Genomic DNA, 17,130 nt, shown 5'->3' with positions numbered 1-17,130 from the left:
GTGTGTGTGTGTGTGTGTGTGGCTGAGATGATGAATCTGTATTTATGGGGGAAGGAGTAATTACACCGCTAACCTCTGAGGGGAGCCAGGAGGGCCACAGGCCACCGAGCAGGGCGCGGGGGCGCGCAACCTCATTAGCACTGCCCGTGTGTGTGTGTGTGTGTGTGTGTGTGTGTGTGTGTGTGTGTGTGTGTGTCACGAGTTGCTGTTATTTTCACATCAGGCGGCATCCCTTCCTCTTATTTTTAAAATGCACCCCCAGATACATTAAGAATATGTCTCAATGCGTCTCTAGCTCTCTCTCTCTCACACACACACACACTCACACACCCTTACACACTAAATTCAAACTTTCCATTTCATTTGACCAGGAGCGCCCACGGATTCGATCCACGCAGACGTCTGTCACGGTCGTCCTTTATTTTTTTTTTAATCTGAAAATGTGCTCCACCGGTTTCACTCGGTCCCGGCGAGAGGGGGTCCCGGTGGCGAGTGTGTGTATGTGTGTGTGTCTGTGTGTGTGTGTGTGGGTGGGGGGGGGGTCCCAGCGGGGCAGCTGTCAAATATGTGGATGATGTGCGCGTTTAAAAACAACTTCTCTTCCGTCCTTGCGCGTCCAGGATGGAGTGACGAAGGCGGCGCTTGAAGGAAAACAAAATGAAGTTGAGCGACCACAAGCGCGGCGTGCGCAAAGACGCGCACAATCCGCGGCTCCTTCCCGGCTGCAGTCATATTGTCGGCTGCACGCACACGCACACGCACGCCCTAAGCTAACCAATGCACTGATCGCGGCCCCGGGCAGAGGAGGAGCCTGCAGCTTAAGTAGGGCTGCCAATCAGTCACTCGGCTCCACATCCACAGGCTCCGGCGGCCGGACGCGCTCATCGCTCCGCACTCCAGGTGCCAAACTGCGGCTTCGACGCGACGCCGGTGCCGGTGGGGAGCGGAGCCTGAGTGTATCCTAAAATAAAAAGGAGGAGGACTCCGGTGAGCCGTGCAGCCTCCTCTTTTCTACCTCGGGGATCCGCAGGTTTCTTTCTCCGGGCTCCCCGGACATGGCTTTCCCTCAGCTGGGGTACCCCCAGTTCCTCGGCGCCCCCCACGAGGTCTACGCGGGCGAGCGGGCGACCTCTGCCCGGGACGGAGCCACCGAGGGCGGCGTGAGCTGCTCCTCCTCCTCCTCCTCTTCCTCTTCCTCTTCCTCCTCCTCGTCCTCCGCCGCAGCCGCCGCCGCCGCCGCGGCCGTGGGCTCCGTGCTGGGGATGTACGGCAGCCCGTGGGCGGCCCACAACTACAGCGCCTTCCTGCCGTACGGCGGAGCCACAGACCTCGCCCTCATCTCCCAGATGGTGAGCCCCGTCAGCCCCGTCCGCCCTGTGCGCCCCGACCGGCCGCCGGAGCGCGTCCGGGCATCCGTGACCCTCCGACTCTCCATCCTTAGGCCGCCTGTCTGTTAAAACGTCCACATTCATGGTCTCTCGTCAAGCTGGATTTTATTTTCGTTCCTGCAGAAAAATGAGGCGCAAATACGAGTGAACGGATTTTTGGGGTTCAAAGCTGTTTGAAGGCCAAACGCAAAACAGCCGAAAACCGTCAGTCCGGTCCGTTAATTATTAATGATCAATTTCAGGAAAAAAGGGGATATAATTATAGACGCGAGCTTTGTTTACTTTTGTGATAACATCTGTTCTTCTTTTATGACTTCTTCATTTTCATCCTTCAGAAAAGGCCTATATGTATTTTTTTTTTTTTTTTTTTAATTACAACCAAGTTTTCTCTCCGGTCCTCGCCGCTCCCAGGGCTCCCAGTACGAGCTGAAAGAGGGCCCGGGGTCCCACCCGGCCCCGCTGCCCGTCCACGCCGCGCAGGGCTTCTACCCGTACGGCCAGTATCCGTACGGGGACCCGTCCCGGGCCAAGACGGCCACCCGGGAGACCACCAGCACCCTGAAGGCCTGGCTGCAGGAGCACCAGAAGAACCCGTATCCCACCAAGGGGGAGAAGATCATGCTGGCCATCATCACCCGGATGACGCTCACACAGGTGGGCGCACTTCCACTCGTGGAATATTTGTCGTGATTTCCCGCGACGTGGCGTGGCGTGGAGGGGAATCCGCGGCGTTTTTTTTTTTGTTTTTTTTTTCCCCTCCTCTCCCTCTGACCTTCTCCTCGTTGTTGTTGTGAAGGTGTCCACCTGGTTCGCAAATGCGCGCCGGCGGCTGAAGAAGGAGAACAAGGTGACGTGGGGCCGCAGCGCGGAGGACCGGGACGGACGCATCTTCAGCAGCGACAACGAGGACGAGCACGACGAGCACGGCAAGAACGGCAGCGACGACGACGAGGACGAGGAGATCGATCTGGAGACCGTGGACGCCGAGCGACCGGAGGAGCCGCCGCGGGGCCGCGGGGACGCGGACTCGGCCGACGGGGAGGCCTCGGAGGGCGGCAGGACGCTGGCGGCGGAGGCCCCGCGGGGGCCACCGGAGGCCCCGCGGGGGCCACCGGAGGCGGCTCTGGCCCTTCACAAGTCGCCGGTCGCCAAACTGGCCGCGGATCTGTCCCCCGGCGGGCGGGAGTGCCAGAGGCCCCCGCAAAGCAAGCCCAAGATCTGGTCCCTGGCCGAGACCGCCACGGCCCCGGACAGCTCCGGCAGAACGGCCCCCGCGGCCCCCGCCGCCCCGCCGGCTCTGGCTCCCGCCGGGCACCCGGCGCTGCTCCCGGGACCTGGGATTTATACCTGCCAGATCGGGAAACTCCACAACTGGGCCAACGCCGCCTTTCTCAACGCCAACTCGCTTTTGAACATGCGCACTCTGCTCGGCGGCGCGGCGGCGGGACAGCCGCCCACGCACGGCGGCCCACGCCACGACGCGCGGCCGCCGGCGGCCGTCGCTTCCGGCACGGAGGACGACAGCGACGTGGAATCGTCGGGCAGCCTCAGCCCGAAGCGGGACGGTAGGGACACACACACACACACACACTCGGAGACGTCACCCACGGGCATTATATTCACGATGACGTCATCCTCACGCACGGCCTCTTGTGTCTGCTCCTTCCGCCAGACGAGGACAGCGAGCACAGGCCGCACGACACGCACAAGTCGCCCTTCCAGCTGATCACTGACAGGTAATCGATTTCCCTATCGATTGATTTTTTTTCCGTTTATTTATCAATTGGAGCGACATTTTTAGTTTTTAGATTTCTCTTTCTAAATGGAAAGAGGCGGTGAAGCCGCGCCTGACCTCGCGGAATCATGTGATCGAGCACTGTACACACACACACACACACACACACACACACACACTATCCGTCAATCAGAGGAACTAATACACACACACACACACCCATATATATATATATATATATATATATATATATATACAGATATATATATATATATATTCTGCAGGGCCTCTTATCTCCAGCTGTCATTTAAATAATCTGCAGGCGTTTATTCACGCCACACACACACACACACACACGGATGCACCTCATGCATGTCAAAGAGAACACATCAGGGCTGAGGGTGAGAGGCATGAAACAATTTCTGCTGTTTGTTTTTTTATCTCTTCACTCCCACCTTACACACACACACACACACACACAATTTAATTCGTATCAATGGAATTAAACTAACCCAAATTGATTTTGGATTTGCTTTACTCTTTGGAGAGGCGGAACTTTTAAATGCAATTTTTTATTTTCTATTTTGGAGGAAAATCTTTTTTTTTTTTTTTTTTTTTTTTACCCCATCTCTCTGATTTTCTAAATTTTGATTTTGATTTTTTTTTTGTTCCTCCTCTTCCTCCCTCTTCATCCTCAGACCTCATCACGTGACGGCAGCACAGCGAGCCCTCACCACGTCGTTATGAAAAGACAAAGCAGAAATTAACAAAACAAAGAGAAGAAGAAGAAGAAGAGGAGGACGACGACGACAAAGAAGAAGAAAAGTGATTTTATTTAACTGAAAACAGTTTAATGAAGGCTATTTTTTGACGGGGCGACCCCCCGACCCCTGCCCCCCACCACCCCATGGTCCCGGTCATAGTATTACCGTTTAGCTTAAAAACACGCGGAAAAAAGATGTTTTCTTTTCTTTCCCAGATTTGCCTGTTTTACCCCTCTTTTCTTTTTCCGTGCCTCTTCTCCTCCGCTGTGAACGGAAGCACCGAGACAATTGTAAATACAGGATATGGATTTTGTCTTTTAAAGAATATATTTTTTGGGAACTAAATAAATGTCATTATAGTCATTATTATTATTGATTATTTTCCAAATGATAGATGGGAAGGACTATTAAAGGTGTGACAGAAATACCGTGGGGACACTGTTTCAGATGCGAGCTGATAATTTGCATTATTATTATTATTATTATGATGAGTTTTAATACAAATGTTTATCATATATCTCATTACTGTGGTTTTGATTGTCACCACCGTCGACATCCGGATGCGGGAGAAATGAATTCTCATCCGATCGGTCCGTCGATCCGAGTCGCCGTCGCACCGCCCTCGCCGGATAAATCGTACGCTGTTTCGAAAAAAAAGAAATGCTGCGTTCTGGCTGAAATCCGGAGAGGAGTAAAACGTTGTTGGAAATTGAAATTGAAGATTTCCAGGACCCCCTCTGAACCGCCGGCTGCGCTTCCAGCCGGGGCCTCCTCGCTTTAAAGTGGGATTATACCCCCTCGGTGCCACCGCTGCCGCCTCTGAAATATGGATCAGACGGCAGGAAAGGCCAGCGCCCAGTATGGGGCGGCAGCTCAGAGGAGCTGGGGGGCCGGCCTGTGTGTGTGTGTGTGTGTGTGTGTGTGTGTGTGTGTGTGTGTGTGTCACTCCGACCCATCCTCAACGTTCAAGGGCCCAAAGGCGGGGGGTCGAGAGACAGAGGGGGGGAGGCAGGGGGTCGGGGGTTGTTATTAGCAGGCGTTTCTCAAAGCTGTGTTTCTGCTGGGATTGGCGGCCGAGGGTGCGTCGGGCTCCTCTGGTCTCTTCGGGGCTCCAGACAAGACGAGCGGGGATAAAATTTAGATTAAGATGCAAATACAGCATTTTTTTTTACTTTAAAATGTATTCGGAAAACGAGTATACGCGTGTGTGTGTGAAGGAGCAGAGTTGTTGTGGCACTGCAGATTCTTCCTTTCCGTGGGTGTTTTCTCAAACCTCCCAAAAAAGACACCCTCGGGCGTCCTCGAACCCGAGCCGTCCGGCCAAAGAAATCAGATCTGAAAGTGGGTCTCGAGCCTTCCGCCCCTCTCCGTCTGTGGATTCTTATTTCTGTGGGAACGGAAAGCTGCGCGCGAGGATTGTTTTCTTGGACATTTTGAAGGCGACGCTGTCGTCGGCGGGTATTTTGGATCGGCCCTCACGCCCTTCTCGTCATTAATTTGGCACTGGAGAAACAATGGAATATGAACTAACCTCTTTCCTTCCCTCCCTCCGATATTTAGGTCGGTACGACCCTGAACACATTTTACACGTTATCGCCAGATATCAAGATTCTCCCGAATATTTGTAGCCTTTTCTCATCTTCCCCGCCGTTTCCTTGGCTGGTGTATCTGTGTGCGCTTTCCCTCGAATCTGCTTCCACCTCCAGCAGCGCAGATTATTCTATTTTTCCCCAGAATACACTCCTGTTGATCACACACATGTAGCTTGACGACGGATGCTGCGAGATAAATATATCAGAGCGAGTTTGTAAAGCAAAAGACGACGTCCAGGCGGTCGCGGTTCAACACGGAATAAAGAGAGATGAGAATTCGGGCTTCACCTCTTTGTTTTCCCGAGAAAACACTTCCCCCGGCCCTGTTTTGGGTTTATTTATCATCTCAGGAACTCACTTTTACCTCAAGTGGTGAAAATCTTTCGGGTCGGGCGTACATTCATCATCTGCTTCCCCGGGGTTTGGGGTTTGGGGAGCCGATGCCAGCTGTCACTCGTGTTGTATAGAAACAGGAGAGCTTTCACCCTGTCATTCCACACGTCTGGCACGCGTAGGGTCTCCAGTGAACCTCCTGCATGTGTTTGGACTTTGGGAGGAAACCAGGGAAGACGCCGGGGAGAACATGGAGACTCCGCACAGGAAGGCCTCCAACGAGGGACCTCCTCGCCGCGAGGAGGAAGCGCCGACCACCGCGCCGCCCTCTCCACGAATGCAAAGACCCGCTATCCACGCCGGAACGCGATCCGTGCCCTCCTCGCGCACGTACGTTCCCTCAGGTGAGCCAAATCTGACTCTTGTTGTGTTTTTCACCAGAGAAGCCGGGCGGGGAATTCATCTCCACGTTTAAACGACGCCCCGTCTCATCTTGACATTCGGTATGGAAAGAAAAACACGGTCGTCCGTCTCCGTCGTCCCCACGCTCAAACTCAAACGCACTTACTTCTTATTTATTCCACGTAAATGTGATAACATTTACACATGTTACACCGCAACTTAAAAAATAAAACATTTAGAGGATTCATTTTCCAAACTGATGTGTCTGGCAAGTGAAGCCATTCCACTATATTTCCCAGGAAAGCATTTTATTTGCGTTTGATTTAATACAATTCAAATGACCTTCCAAATATGATTTAAACAGGAAAGTGAACAGATAAAATACTGATATATTTTTATTGTTTTTAGTCAAATCCTTTCTCCTTTTTGTGCAACTTTCCTTCTTCTTGATCATTTCATGATGATTTCTTGTATAGTCAGTGCTGATTCATGAAGGTGACTCAGACTGCAGAGTTTTGACAACATTTTGAAAACCCCATTTAATTTTTTTAATTTTATTTTACCCTGGTGAAAAAACAATGGAAATAGGAAAAGTTATTATGAAAGATATTGAAATTAATTCGTTAAAAGCACTTGCGGTAGCAGTCACGAGCGACTGGATGCAGATGTCAGAATCCTGTGTGACGGAAGCATGAAACAAATAAATAAATAGAATAAAATGACATTACACTTATTAACATATGGCTCAGCCCTCCTTACACACTTTTCATCACAAAAAAAAAAAAAAAAAAAACTTCACAAGTGACATAAGCATGGGAAGTGAGCGTTCCTCGCGACAGCTTCAAGCGGCGCTCATAGCCGGGAGACGAATCAGGAAACGGGCGAGAGCAAATTCCAGTCAAAAGGGAGCAAACGAAGGAGAGGGATGATGCAGCGAGAGCCGCCATTGATGTGAGCGGAGCGTGGAAGCCAGCCAGACACTCCTTTCCACCCTTTTTTCAAATCCTCTGCCAGCTCTGACAGACTGCCATCAGCGCTGCTGAGGAGAATATCAGCCGCTCTCTCTTTCTCTCTCTCACACACACACACACACATTTCACTTTTTCCACACTCTGTCCCAGCCAGATCTGTTCTTCCAAGAACCCAAACAATATGTTATTCTTTCAAAGTTTGGATATCGGCGAGCGAAGCATGATGGGGCTGAAAATCACATCAAAAGGCTGTTTTATCGGCGCCGCGGCGCATCCAAAACATGCTTTGTTATGAAAGAAGGTGGAAAAGTGAGCAGATCCAAAATATGATTAGTCTCTTCTGGCTGCAGCAGCTTGAAACTTCTTTGGAGTCTGGAGTTTGCCATTCATGTCGGTTGTTTGTCGTCCAACCTGGCCCGAAAACTTTTCAAAAGCTCTTCTGTGCTGAGTTTTTTTTTTTTTTTTTTTTTTTTATTTCGAGTTCTCGCAGCCCCTCAAACTCACAGTGTGAATAGAGTCTTCATTGGCGCTTTAGTATTCTGATAGAGGCTCTTTGGTGAGTTCTAATCCCTATTAAAGAGGCAGATTATCGCAGGGATTTGTCTTTGATTCTCCTGTCCTACTGCCCTTTTGTCAGGATCTCGCTCTCGCCGTCGATCCTTCCCTCGTTCCCTTTCTCTCCGCTTCCCTGTGTCTCGATGGGACGGTCATGCGCGGAACAATGTTGTCCTCTATGCGTGGCACCCACCCACCCACACACACACACTCGGGCTCCCATCCTTAGCCACCCTCCTGTGATTATATCCACATGTGTGCGGGCCCCCGGTCGCCTGAATAGATTTGTTTAAGGCCCCCCGGCGGATGAGAGGGGTCCGGGCCCCGCGGCCCGGCCCTCGTGTGCTGGCCTATCCCCTTTTCGAGGCGCTCGGCATGGGGGTGAGCTCCCCGCCAGTTCCACCTCCCACCGCCGCTCCTCCGCCACGCAGAGATAATCGGGCTTATGTAAAGACGACGTGCTCTTTTGACAGTCATCAGCTCATCAGTGATCCAATCAAGCCCAAATCCTCCATTGTTGGCCCCTCAAAGTGTCTCAAATCCGCTTGTTCGGGAGAGAGGCGCTGCGCTCTTTATCCTGCCAATCACTCCTGACATTCTTGCCACTGTTGCCATGGCCTGGGGTCGGAGGTCGTGAAAACAGGGAGCATGAGCCGACTCGGGGAGAATGGCGGAGTGCTAAAGGAGGGACTCGCCGCGCAACGGCGCCGTCGGTCAGCCCACGCAGGGGGTAAATGTAGACAAGTTAGGAGTGTATAGCCGCGCTGAGAGGTGTGGGCAGGGTTAGGGGGGCGGGGAAGGGTGGGGGGGGGGGGGGAGAAAGGGGGGCGGGAAGGAGGGGTGCGTTACGGAGGAACGGCGGTCGGTCGCCAAACACGGGGTTTGACCCGGAGGGGAGGGGCGCGAGGGTCGGCGGGAAGAAATAATGACGGCGAAAGTTAATATTCCCCGGAATTTTCTTTATGTAACCGATCGTTTTTCCAAACTAACAGTTCGCCGAGCTCCAGAAACAAGCCGCCCGCCCAGAATAATGTTTGATCTGCATGTGTGTGTGTGTGTGTGTGTGTGAAAATGCTATCTGCTGAGCTGCAATTTGAAATGGAAATCCCGGGCCCAACCAAGCTAATACGTGTCATAGCGGGATAAGCGGGGCAGCGGGTTAAATCTGTTGTAATGTTTTCAAAAGAATAATTTAATGTACCCAATGTATACGTAAGTGAGCAAATGTTTAGCCGAGCCCACATATCATAGGGAATTTACGCCATTCACTGTTCTTCCATGGGGATTAGTGGAATTAAGCGTTTTGCACAAAAGCAAAGTATCAAAACTCATGGGTAATTCAACAAGAGCCACAATACCGAGTTTACAGACCGCCGCTTCTTAGCCCCGCGCGTATTGTTGGGCTGCAGCTGCGAGTACCTTGCAGACAAATAGCAAACATTGTCAATGCCTTTAAAAGAGACAAATATAATATACAGGGAAAATACACACAACAAAATACCATGAAAGGCCGGGAGCGATAAGTCCTTTCTGTTGTTGTCCGGCCATTCACGGCAATAATCTGGGGGAAGAAGCACATTAGAGGAGAAAAGGGGCGGCGGGGGGGTCGGGGGGTGTTCGCATCGCTGGCTCCTTTCAGCCATTTTGAAACAATGTTTATCCACCGCACTGTTAGAGCAACTTAGCGTAGTGTACCGCTGCGAGGGTGCGGCGGTGGGGGGGCTTCCAAACGCAGAGGAGGCCTTTTCGGGAAATAAACTCGTCCGCGCCTCCGGTGATTTGCGGATTTGACGCGGAAACGTCACGGATCACGTCGCCGTGGAAGCCCACGAGGAGGATGACGGTTAGCGTGAAACTTGCAAACGGTCATTCGGAGTTAAAAAGTTTCACGGGGCAGCAGGAGGAGTCGCTCAGATTCTGTCTGGTACATTCATGTATATTATAAACAACTTATATGATTGACGGGGTTCCTCCGGATTCTCGGGTTTCCTCCCGCGAGTCCAAAACACGCAGGAAGAGCGCCGTCGCAGTCGTCGTACCGCGGTCTGCAGTCCAAAAACATACGACCGAGGGGGGCGGATGGTCGGATGTCTCGGTCCCCGTGACGGTCCGAGGGGAACGTAACACCGGTGTGATACGGCATTCATTATTTTCCTGTAATTGCCGACTCTATTTTTTACCGGGTCGCAAGATCGGCGCTGCGTTTTTTTATTCGTATTAAACAAACCTCTCGTCAGAACTCCGTTGTATCACTTTTAGCTCAAAAAGTGACTGAATTCATATGAAGCTCTTTCAGTTTGTGTCCCTTCCCTTCCAGAAAGAAACATGCGACAAACAGAGGAGGCGTTAGTGTGTTTGCGCTGTCGCTTAAAGGAACTGGGTTCTGAACGTTGTAAAGGTTTAACCGACACATTTTATTTATTTTTGTTTATCTAAATAGATTGGTAATAGTGATGAGATAAGGGCGTACAGTTGTCTCTGAAAGCCCCCGCCGGACGCCGCTTTGCTGATAATGATAGATGACTCATAGGTCATGTCGATCCACCATGTAATTACACATGAGATGTGTGTGTGTGTGTGTGTGTGTGTGTGTGCGTGCTTGCACACATTATGTCACACAAACACACACTCAGATCCGGGGTAATGTGAGTACTCATTCATCTGCCCAAGTCATTTAGGGTAATAGAGCTTAATGGAGTATATTAACCCTGTCCAGCTTCCCCTCCCACCCCCTCTCTCAGATGTGTGTGTAGCTCCATTCACGTGCACAGCGTAAGGGAAAACCTGCCAACTGTTTATGGAGGACACACACACACACACACACACACACACACACACAGACGGGGAGGGGCGAGCAGAGATCTGGTTTCTCCCTGTCACAGATGCTTTTCCCACCTCTCCAGCAGTGATGTGATTGGAGAGGACACAGAAAAACGGCAGCCGTGTTCCCACCGGGGCAATCTGAGGGAATTATAGCCCCGCTCCTCTCCAGCTCTCCGGGGGGAACGCCGGCGCTCCAGAAGAACGGCACTTAATCGACTGCTATCACACCGGGGTCCGGCTACCGCACGAGTTCTTAGAGCATTCGGTGTGGATTAATACTTTGCTGAGGGGGCGTTTGATGGTGCGTGATCAGTGGGAGGCTCGGGGGAGACGCGGGAGCCGGAGATCACACGCTCAGCCGCCTTCGCCGGGAACGAGGCAAATAGACGATCACTGGAGAATCAACCCGCGATAGACGGAGATCTTTGGTCTGTTTAGCGCGTTCAACTCCCCACCGGCGAGGGTCCCCCTTGTCGGACAACGGGACGGGATTTTGTTTCATGCGTCCGACGGCGGTCGTATTCTCCCGGGAAATGAATTGCCGACATGTTTGCTCTTCAACTTCCTGTCTTATAAGGCCGCGGTCAATGACGACGGGAGTTTCCTCGGAAATCCGGCGCATCATTAAATACGTCGCATTTTTTAACTTCTGCTTTCACTTTAAATGTACAACTTTCTTTTTACTGTTATTAAATGATCTGAGTATTCACATCAAATGGGTCATTCTAGATTATTATTTATGGACAACTTCATGCTTTTCGGCATCGATAGATTTCCCACATTTTCCATAGTTTAACTGTGCGAGGAATCTTCATAAACATACGTTTTTTTTTTAAATTCATATTTCTTCCTTTATGTCTTGCAATGTCTGCCTCTTTTATTGTGCAAATAAGCACAAGTGCATTAAGCAGATGACACATTATTAAAAATAATTCTCCATTCATTTTCAATGTATCCTTAAATATGGGAAAATGATTATCATTGTTTGTTTTGGTTTCAAAACATTATATTATGGTGTATATTTGGATAGTTTAATGTAATCGCGTTTGTTTTCCTGTGATCCCAAGTATTTTACAAGGAGCGTCAACAAAAAAAAGCTAATAATGCAGGGGGGACAAGGGGGCTGTGGTGGACGCCGCTGGTGGCCACGAGTCTTGGGAGGTCTAGTCGCTTATGTAACATGAAATGTTCAAACACACACACACACACACACACACATGCTAAAACACACCAATGCACGAAGACAAGCAGACCTACTGTGTTCTCTTTGGTCCGTCACAGAGTTGTGGGAGACCTCTTCACCTTGGTCAATAACCACTGCAAGTTGAGCCCGCTGCGCCCTGAGGCTACCGCACACACACACACACACTCTCTCGACACACACACTGAAGCAAAAGTGTACTTTGCTGAACCACCACAGGATGGCAGCTGAGTTCTAGGTTCTGAAGCGGTTGAAAACGGAACGGCTCTGACGCTTGTTTTCATTTTTTCATCGGGCCTCTGAGGCGGAGCGCGGTGGACGGAGGGCACGTCGGACCCGGTGTTTGCTTCTCCGGGAAGTCCGGGATTTTTGTCTTTCTCTTTCGATGTTGCAGCGGCCATTGGCCCGGCGGGTCATTTTGTCGCTTTGTTTTCTCTAATCTGGTCGGAAAATGAACGACCGCAACATTTTAAACATGTCGAACCGCTAATTTCGCACTGGGGCTCTGGTTCACTTAAAACAACACCGTCACGTTACTTAAATCTGGACTTTCTCAGACCCCCAAGCTGTACGGGTTACTTTATTTTCACAGTTGGGCGCAAAATGTGTTTGGTGTATTTTTGAAGGTGGCTCTGCTGACGTCCCGGGCGAAAGGGAAAGCGACACGGGGTCAAAAATTGGGACGAGGCCGAAGAGTTGCCGAAGTTCGGAACGAGGGATGAGCGGATGAGAAAAACACCAAAACGCTACGACTCGTCTAGAAATAACATCCGTCACGAAATCGACGGATCGATCGGGGAAAAGAGGGGCGGGCCGATCGGAAGCCAGAAAGGCAAGTATCCCCGAGACATATAATGGACAAATAATCAGATCTGCCAGCAGACAGAGGATCACCGGAACAGTGAAGGTGGATTAAAGTGTTTGTTAAAGGCTGTATCGGTCCCTGCGGACCGAGGCTTAAAGAGCTGAATAATGTATGCTCGCTCCCGGGGTAATGAAGTGGAAATGATGGGGAGGAATACGGCAGGCCTCCCAGGGCTCAACGCAAACTGTACACACTCTTAAGAGCTGCCTGGAGCCCGAGCCCGTCTCCCAGCCTCTGTCTATCTCTGTCCACTTCCCTCACACACACACACACACACACACACGCATACCAGGCGAGCGACTAAGAGGGTTAGCTTGTCTCTGTTCTCGTGTCCTACATCATTGATGAGGCAGATCGGGGCATTTATAGTATCCCAGTTGGCGGCTCCAGGACCTCCACGAAGGCGGTATTAGACGGGTGCGGCGGACTCCCCGGCTGCTGCCCCGTGGTCAAACGGGGACTCGGTGTTGGCAGCCTTGTTTGCGGACCGGGGCCGAGTCCGCCTTGCTCTTGTACTCGGTTGCTTCTATTGTGCTTAACAAGAGACAGCCGCTGTAGGTCGCGCCCCGCGGCGAGGAGCGAGTCCTATTTTCATCCCTCATGATCCATTTATCGCTCGTCCTCTCCGCCGGGGAGCATCCCCGCCGTCCTCCAGCCGGACCGGAAAGTAGAGATGCGCCGGTTGCACCTTCCTCTTCGGAGAAAGAACGCGTTCCTCCTCGCCGGCGTCTCTTGAAATGTCTTTTTTCGCTTTTAGAAGGAAATGCAACCCGACCCCGGCCCATCCGACCCCTCCCCCGCCGCACTCTCCGAGGGCCACACACGCGTTTTGCCCAGATGGGCGGAGGAAGGACTCCAAACATTCGAGTGGATGGCAACCACTTGGGATCAATCCGACACCCGTGTCCGACGATGGCCAATTCTAGTTCCCGCGCAGCCGTCCATCTGCGCCCCCGTCCCGCCCCGGCCACCGCCCGCTCTCGGTTTATACCCGCCGGTTACCGAGAGGGGAGGTTTCTTGTTCTCGAGCGTTTCCCCCCAAAGGGAGGGCAGGGTGACGGAGTGCCGTCACTCCGGTGATGCGTGCGCTCTGACAGACATGGCCGTCGACACTCCATTTCTGTCTCGTGTTTCCCCACCGGTCCCGGCGCGGAGACCTCAGCCGCCCTTTTGGAAAACTGTTGTCGAAATAGCGAAGTTTCCGTCGCGGTTGAAAGTCTAACGTAAGCTGTCGTCTGGGTTTTTTTTTTTTTATATTTTCTTTTTGTTGTTGTTTCTGAGCGATGGAAAGGAGGTAATGATTAACAAGTATTGTTTCAGTCCCGGGTTATTATCGTGACACTCCGGCGAGGCGGTGGGAATCCACCGCGTCCAGACGGAGGAGCGAAAACCGGCCAGAATAGTGACTCACATCTTTTGGGAGCGAAGACGGAAACAGCGCGACGTTGTTATTGAGACACGAAAGTCAACAGTTGCGGGAGTTATGAGACCTTTGACCCGGCGGACGATAAACAGACGGCGCGTTGGAGATCGAGCGGCGGCGGGCTTAATCACCCCCCCGGGACGCCTTTTGGCACCCGAGGCCATAATTTATCATTTTTACCTTTCACTTCTTCTGAATAAGCTGGGCAAAGGAGAGATCCAATGTGAGTCAGTTGCGGAGGAGCTGAAGGCTGATGTTGGCCGCTCTTCCAGCGCTGAGCTAAAGCTTGCAGCTGCAAGTTTAGCCTCGCGTTGACTCTCAAGGTGTGAGATTCAAAGTCATTTCCTTATCGGCCATTTTCAGAGCGTTCCCGAGGGCGTCCGAGGCGGGAACACACGCAAACGCGGAAACATCCGACGCGCCACCGTGACTTCTCTTTCCGTCAGATGAGTTAAGCGGGGCGTTTTTGCGTCTCTACGTTCTCCTCCCACCGTCCAAGAACATGCAGGAGGTGCATCGGAGCCCGCAAATCGTCCTCACGTGTGAATGAAAGAGTGACCGGTTGGGTGTCTCTATAGGTGGGCCTGTAACCCGATGGCTCCAGGGCGCATCCGCCTTCCGGCACCCCCGGCCCCTGGGGGCCCGCGAGCTGCGCAGAAAAGGACAGAATGAATAATTGCTCGAACGGAGTCGCACCTCGACGTTCAACGGTTACGTCAATGTTAGTATCGTGACGTTCGGACGGTCAAAACGGCACAATAGAAAAGAGTCTGTAAGTTGGTCGCTTGATATAACAAAAAGGGTGAAACACACACACAAACGCGAACGTCATTGTGATTGATTATGATTGTGATTATTATTATTGTGATGTGTCAGCAGGACGGGGCTCAGATTTAATACACTTATTCTTACCTTTTAATTCATACCCCGATGAGCCGGCAGAAGGTTTAATCCGTGTGTTTTCTCCGTGTCTGACCCTCGAGAGGCTCCGGCTGTCCAGTTAGCCCCCGAGACGGCTCGAATTCGAATAAGACGATTGGTTTTCGCGCTCCCTCTCCGCCCAGTTGCTTCCTGCTAGTGACGTGTTCTTGGTCTAATAGCTGCGTTTGCTGGACTAATTGAGACCAGTTTGGCATTGCTGGTTAGGTGGTGTAGTAATGCAGGAAATGTCATTTAAATTGGATTTTTCCCCTGCTGGAGGACCTCCAGCCCCCCACTGGTATAATTATCCCAATTGTATTGGTCAGGCTGTAATTCTGATTTATTTGCGTGTGATTTCCTCTCCTCCAAAACCTGGTGGAGTAAACCAAGCTGAGCATCAGCCGTGTTTTCCCCCTTCGCTTCTTCACTTCACTTCACTTCACTTCACGAGCGTCGTTCGCTGATATCCGTCATCAAGGTGAAACGGCTAAAACCAACAACGAAGGCTCAAAAAGCATCCGCATGTTAAACAGAGATTAAAATTGCATGGAACTCCGACTTATAAGGTAGAAGATTCATCTGTGCTGCATGTTGATTGAAAGAACTTGTGATTGGACTTGTTTGGGTTCTCTGGCCCCCAAAACAGACGGCGGCGTTGCCCGGCCCTCCCTTTTCCTCCTCCTCCCGCATTAACATGCTTCTGTCATTAACCCCCACGCCCCACCTACCCCATAATAGCAGGGGCGGGATGAAGGGAGGGCAAAAAAGAAAGAAACCGAATTATCTTTTCTTTCTCTTTTTCCGGCGGAGCGTCGTGAATGAATGATTGATGTGAGGGGAGCCGGATCAGAAAGATATAATCACGGTCTAACGAATCCGGGGCCTACAGAAATATATATACCGAAGGAATGCCATAAATTTATAAACACACTATATATTAATATATAAGCAGCCCATTGAATATTCAAAAAGGTGGAAATAACATCATCTCGGCCTCGGCTCGCTCCGTCCGCACCCCGATGCTCGTTCTTCTCGTTGTTTTTTGGGGCCTAAACTGCAGCCGCGCCTGTTTGTCGTGGCCTCCGCAAATCGCCGTTCTCTTTGAGTGACACGTGTTTTGTTTGCGGACGTGCGACGGCGATGCCGGGGAGAAAACACGGTTTACCGGGTTTTGCGCACAGATGAGGCGGCGGGGGAGGGGCGCCCGTGTTCGCCTATATGAGCACCTTTCTCGGGACAAATGGAATGTCAATCAAGCGTCTGCGCGCGGACGCCGTCCCCCCGGCGGCGGCGGCGGAGATGCTTTCTGGTGATGCGGCTCCGTTGTTGGAGCCTCCACTCGGGGTGCTCGGGGAATATTTTGTCCTTTTAGCCCTCCGCATCCCCTCGCTCCTTTTTTTTTTTTTTCAACCCCTCCCCTCCACCCGATGATAAAAAGACTTTACTGCCGCTCTCCCGCCGTGCACCTTTTGGTTCTCCTCTCACCTGTCTCCTTCCTCATTACTTTTTATTTTATCTGCACCACCTCTGCGCTCCAACATGACGCAGCTTTCTACTTTGACCTCCGCCGACACCTGACCTCTGATGTCACGCTCATGCGACTGTCTCCAAAAAAAGGTTTTAACACCTGAAACCTTCTCCCCGAGCGCCGTGGGGGTTGGTGGAGTAAATTGTTTCCACACCAGCAGGATGGCTTATGCTTTTATTATTAAAAACATGACAAGCCATTGAGTCGGTGAAGGTGCTTACTCAGGGGGATGCAGGAGGGTGTTTATTCTTTGATTAATTTGCTCGGAGGAGACCTGAGATGGGTTTTTTTTTTACCCCCCACTCATGAATATGTGGGGTGACAGGGAGATTTCTCCGTGGTGACAACTTATCCAAACTACAGGGCAAAACGATTATGCTAATATCAGCTTGTAGTCATCAATCATCCCGTGTCGATGGGCTGTCAACGCATCACGCTCCCGGCCACGGGGGTTTGTGCGTGAACGTGAGATGGCGTGCATGTGTGTGAAAAGGATCTTGCACATCCTCATTACGCATGGGGGACTAATGGGTGTGTGTGTGTCTGAAAAAAAAGGCTATATCCCATCCTCATTACGCACGGGGGCGGGTGGTGTGTGTGTGTGTGTGTGCGTGGATCCGCATCCCCCT

The 17,130-nt window shown here is 51.5% G+C and overlaps 1 protein-coding gene across 1 annotated transcript; it reads left to right on the top strand.

Moving 5' to 3' along the window:
* The first annotated feature begins 908 nt into the window (after positions 1 to 908).
* On the top strand, positions 909 to 3,895 carry irx1b (iroquois homeobox 1b). The gene is made up of 5 exons (XM_086171369.1): positions 909 to 1,349; positions 1,800 to 2,042; positions 2,185 to 2,953; positions 3,061 to 3,124; positions 3,822 to 3,895. The coding sequence occupies exons 1-5, from the start codon at positions 1,056 to 1,058 to the stop codon at positions 3,868 to 3,870; spliced, it is 1,419 nt and encodes a 472-aa protein (XP_086027495.1). The 5' UTR covers positions 909 to 1,055; the 3' UTR covers positions 3,871 to 3,895.
* The last annotated feature ends 13,235 nt before the right edge of the window (positions 3,896 to 17,130 follow it).

This window comes from Fistularia commersonii, chromosome 24 (assembly GCF_037954325.1).
Source record: "Fistularia commersonii isolate RoL2024-O1a breed Wild chromosome 24, RoL_Fcom_v1.0, whole genome shotgun sequence".
Lineage (NCBI taxonomy): Eukaryota > Metazoa > Chordata > Actinopteri > Syngnathiformes > Fistulariidae > Fistularia > Fistularia commersonii.
This window is presented reverse-complemented; position numbering and strand designations above follow the sequence as displayed.

Excerpts from the sequence above, each read along its gene's own strand:
- irx1b (XM_086171369.1), top strand. The coding sequence starts at position 1,056 with ATGGCTTTCCCTCAGCTGGGGTACCCCCAGTTCCTCGGCGCCCCCCAC. Across the intron at positions 1,350-1,799 it reads TCGCCCTCATCTCCCAGATG|GGCTCCCAGTACGAGCTGAA; the intron begins GTGAGCCCCGTC and ends CGCCGCTCCCAG. Across the intron at positions 2,043-2,184 it reads CCCGGATGACGCTCACACAG|GTGTCCACCTGGTTCGCAAA; the intron begins GTGGGCGCACTT and ends GTTGTTGTGAAG.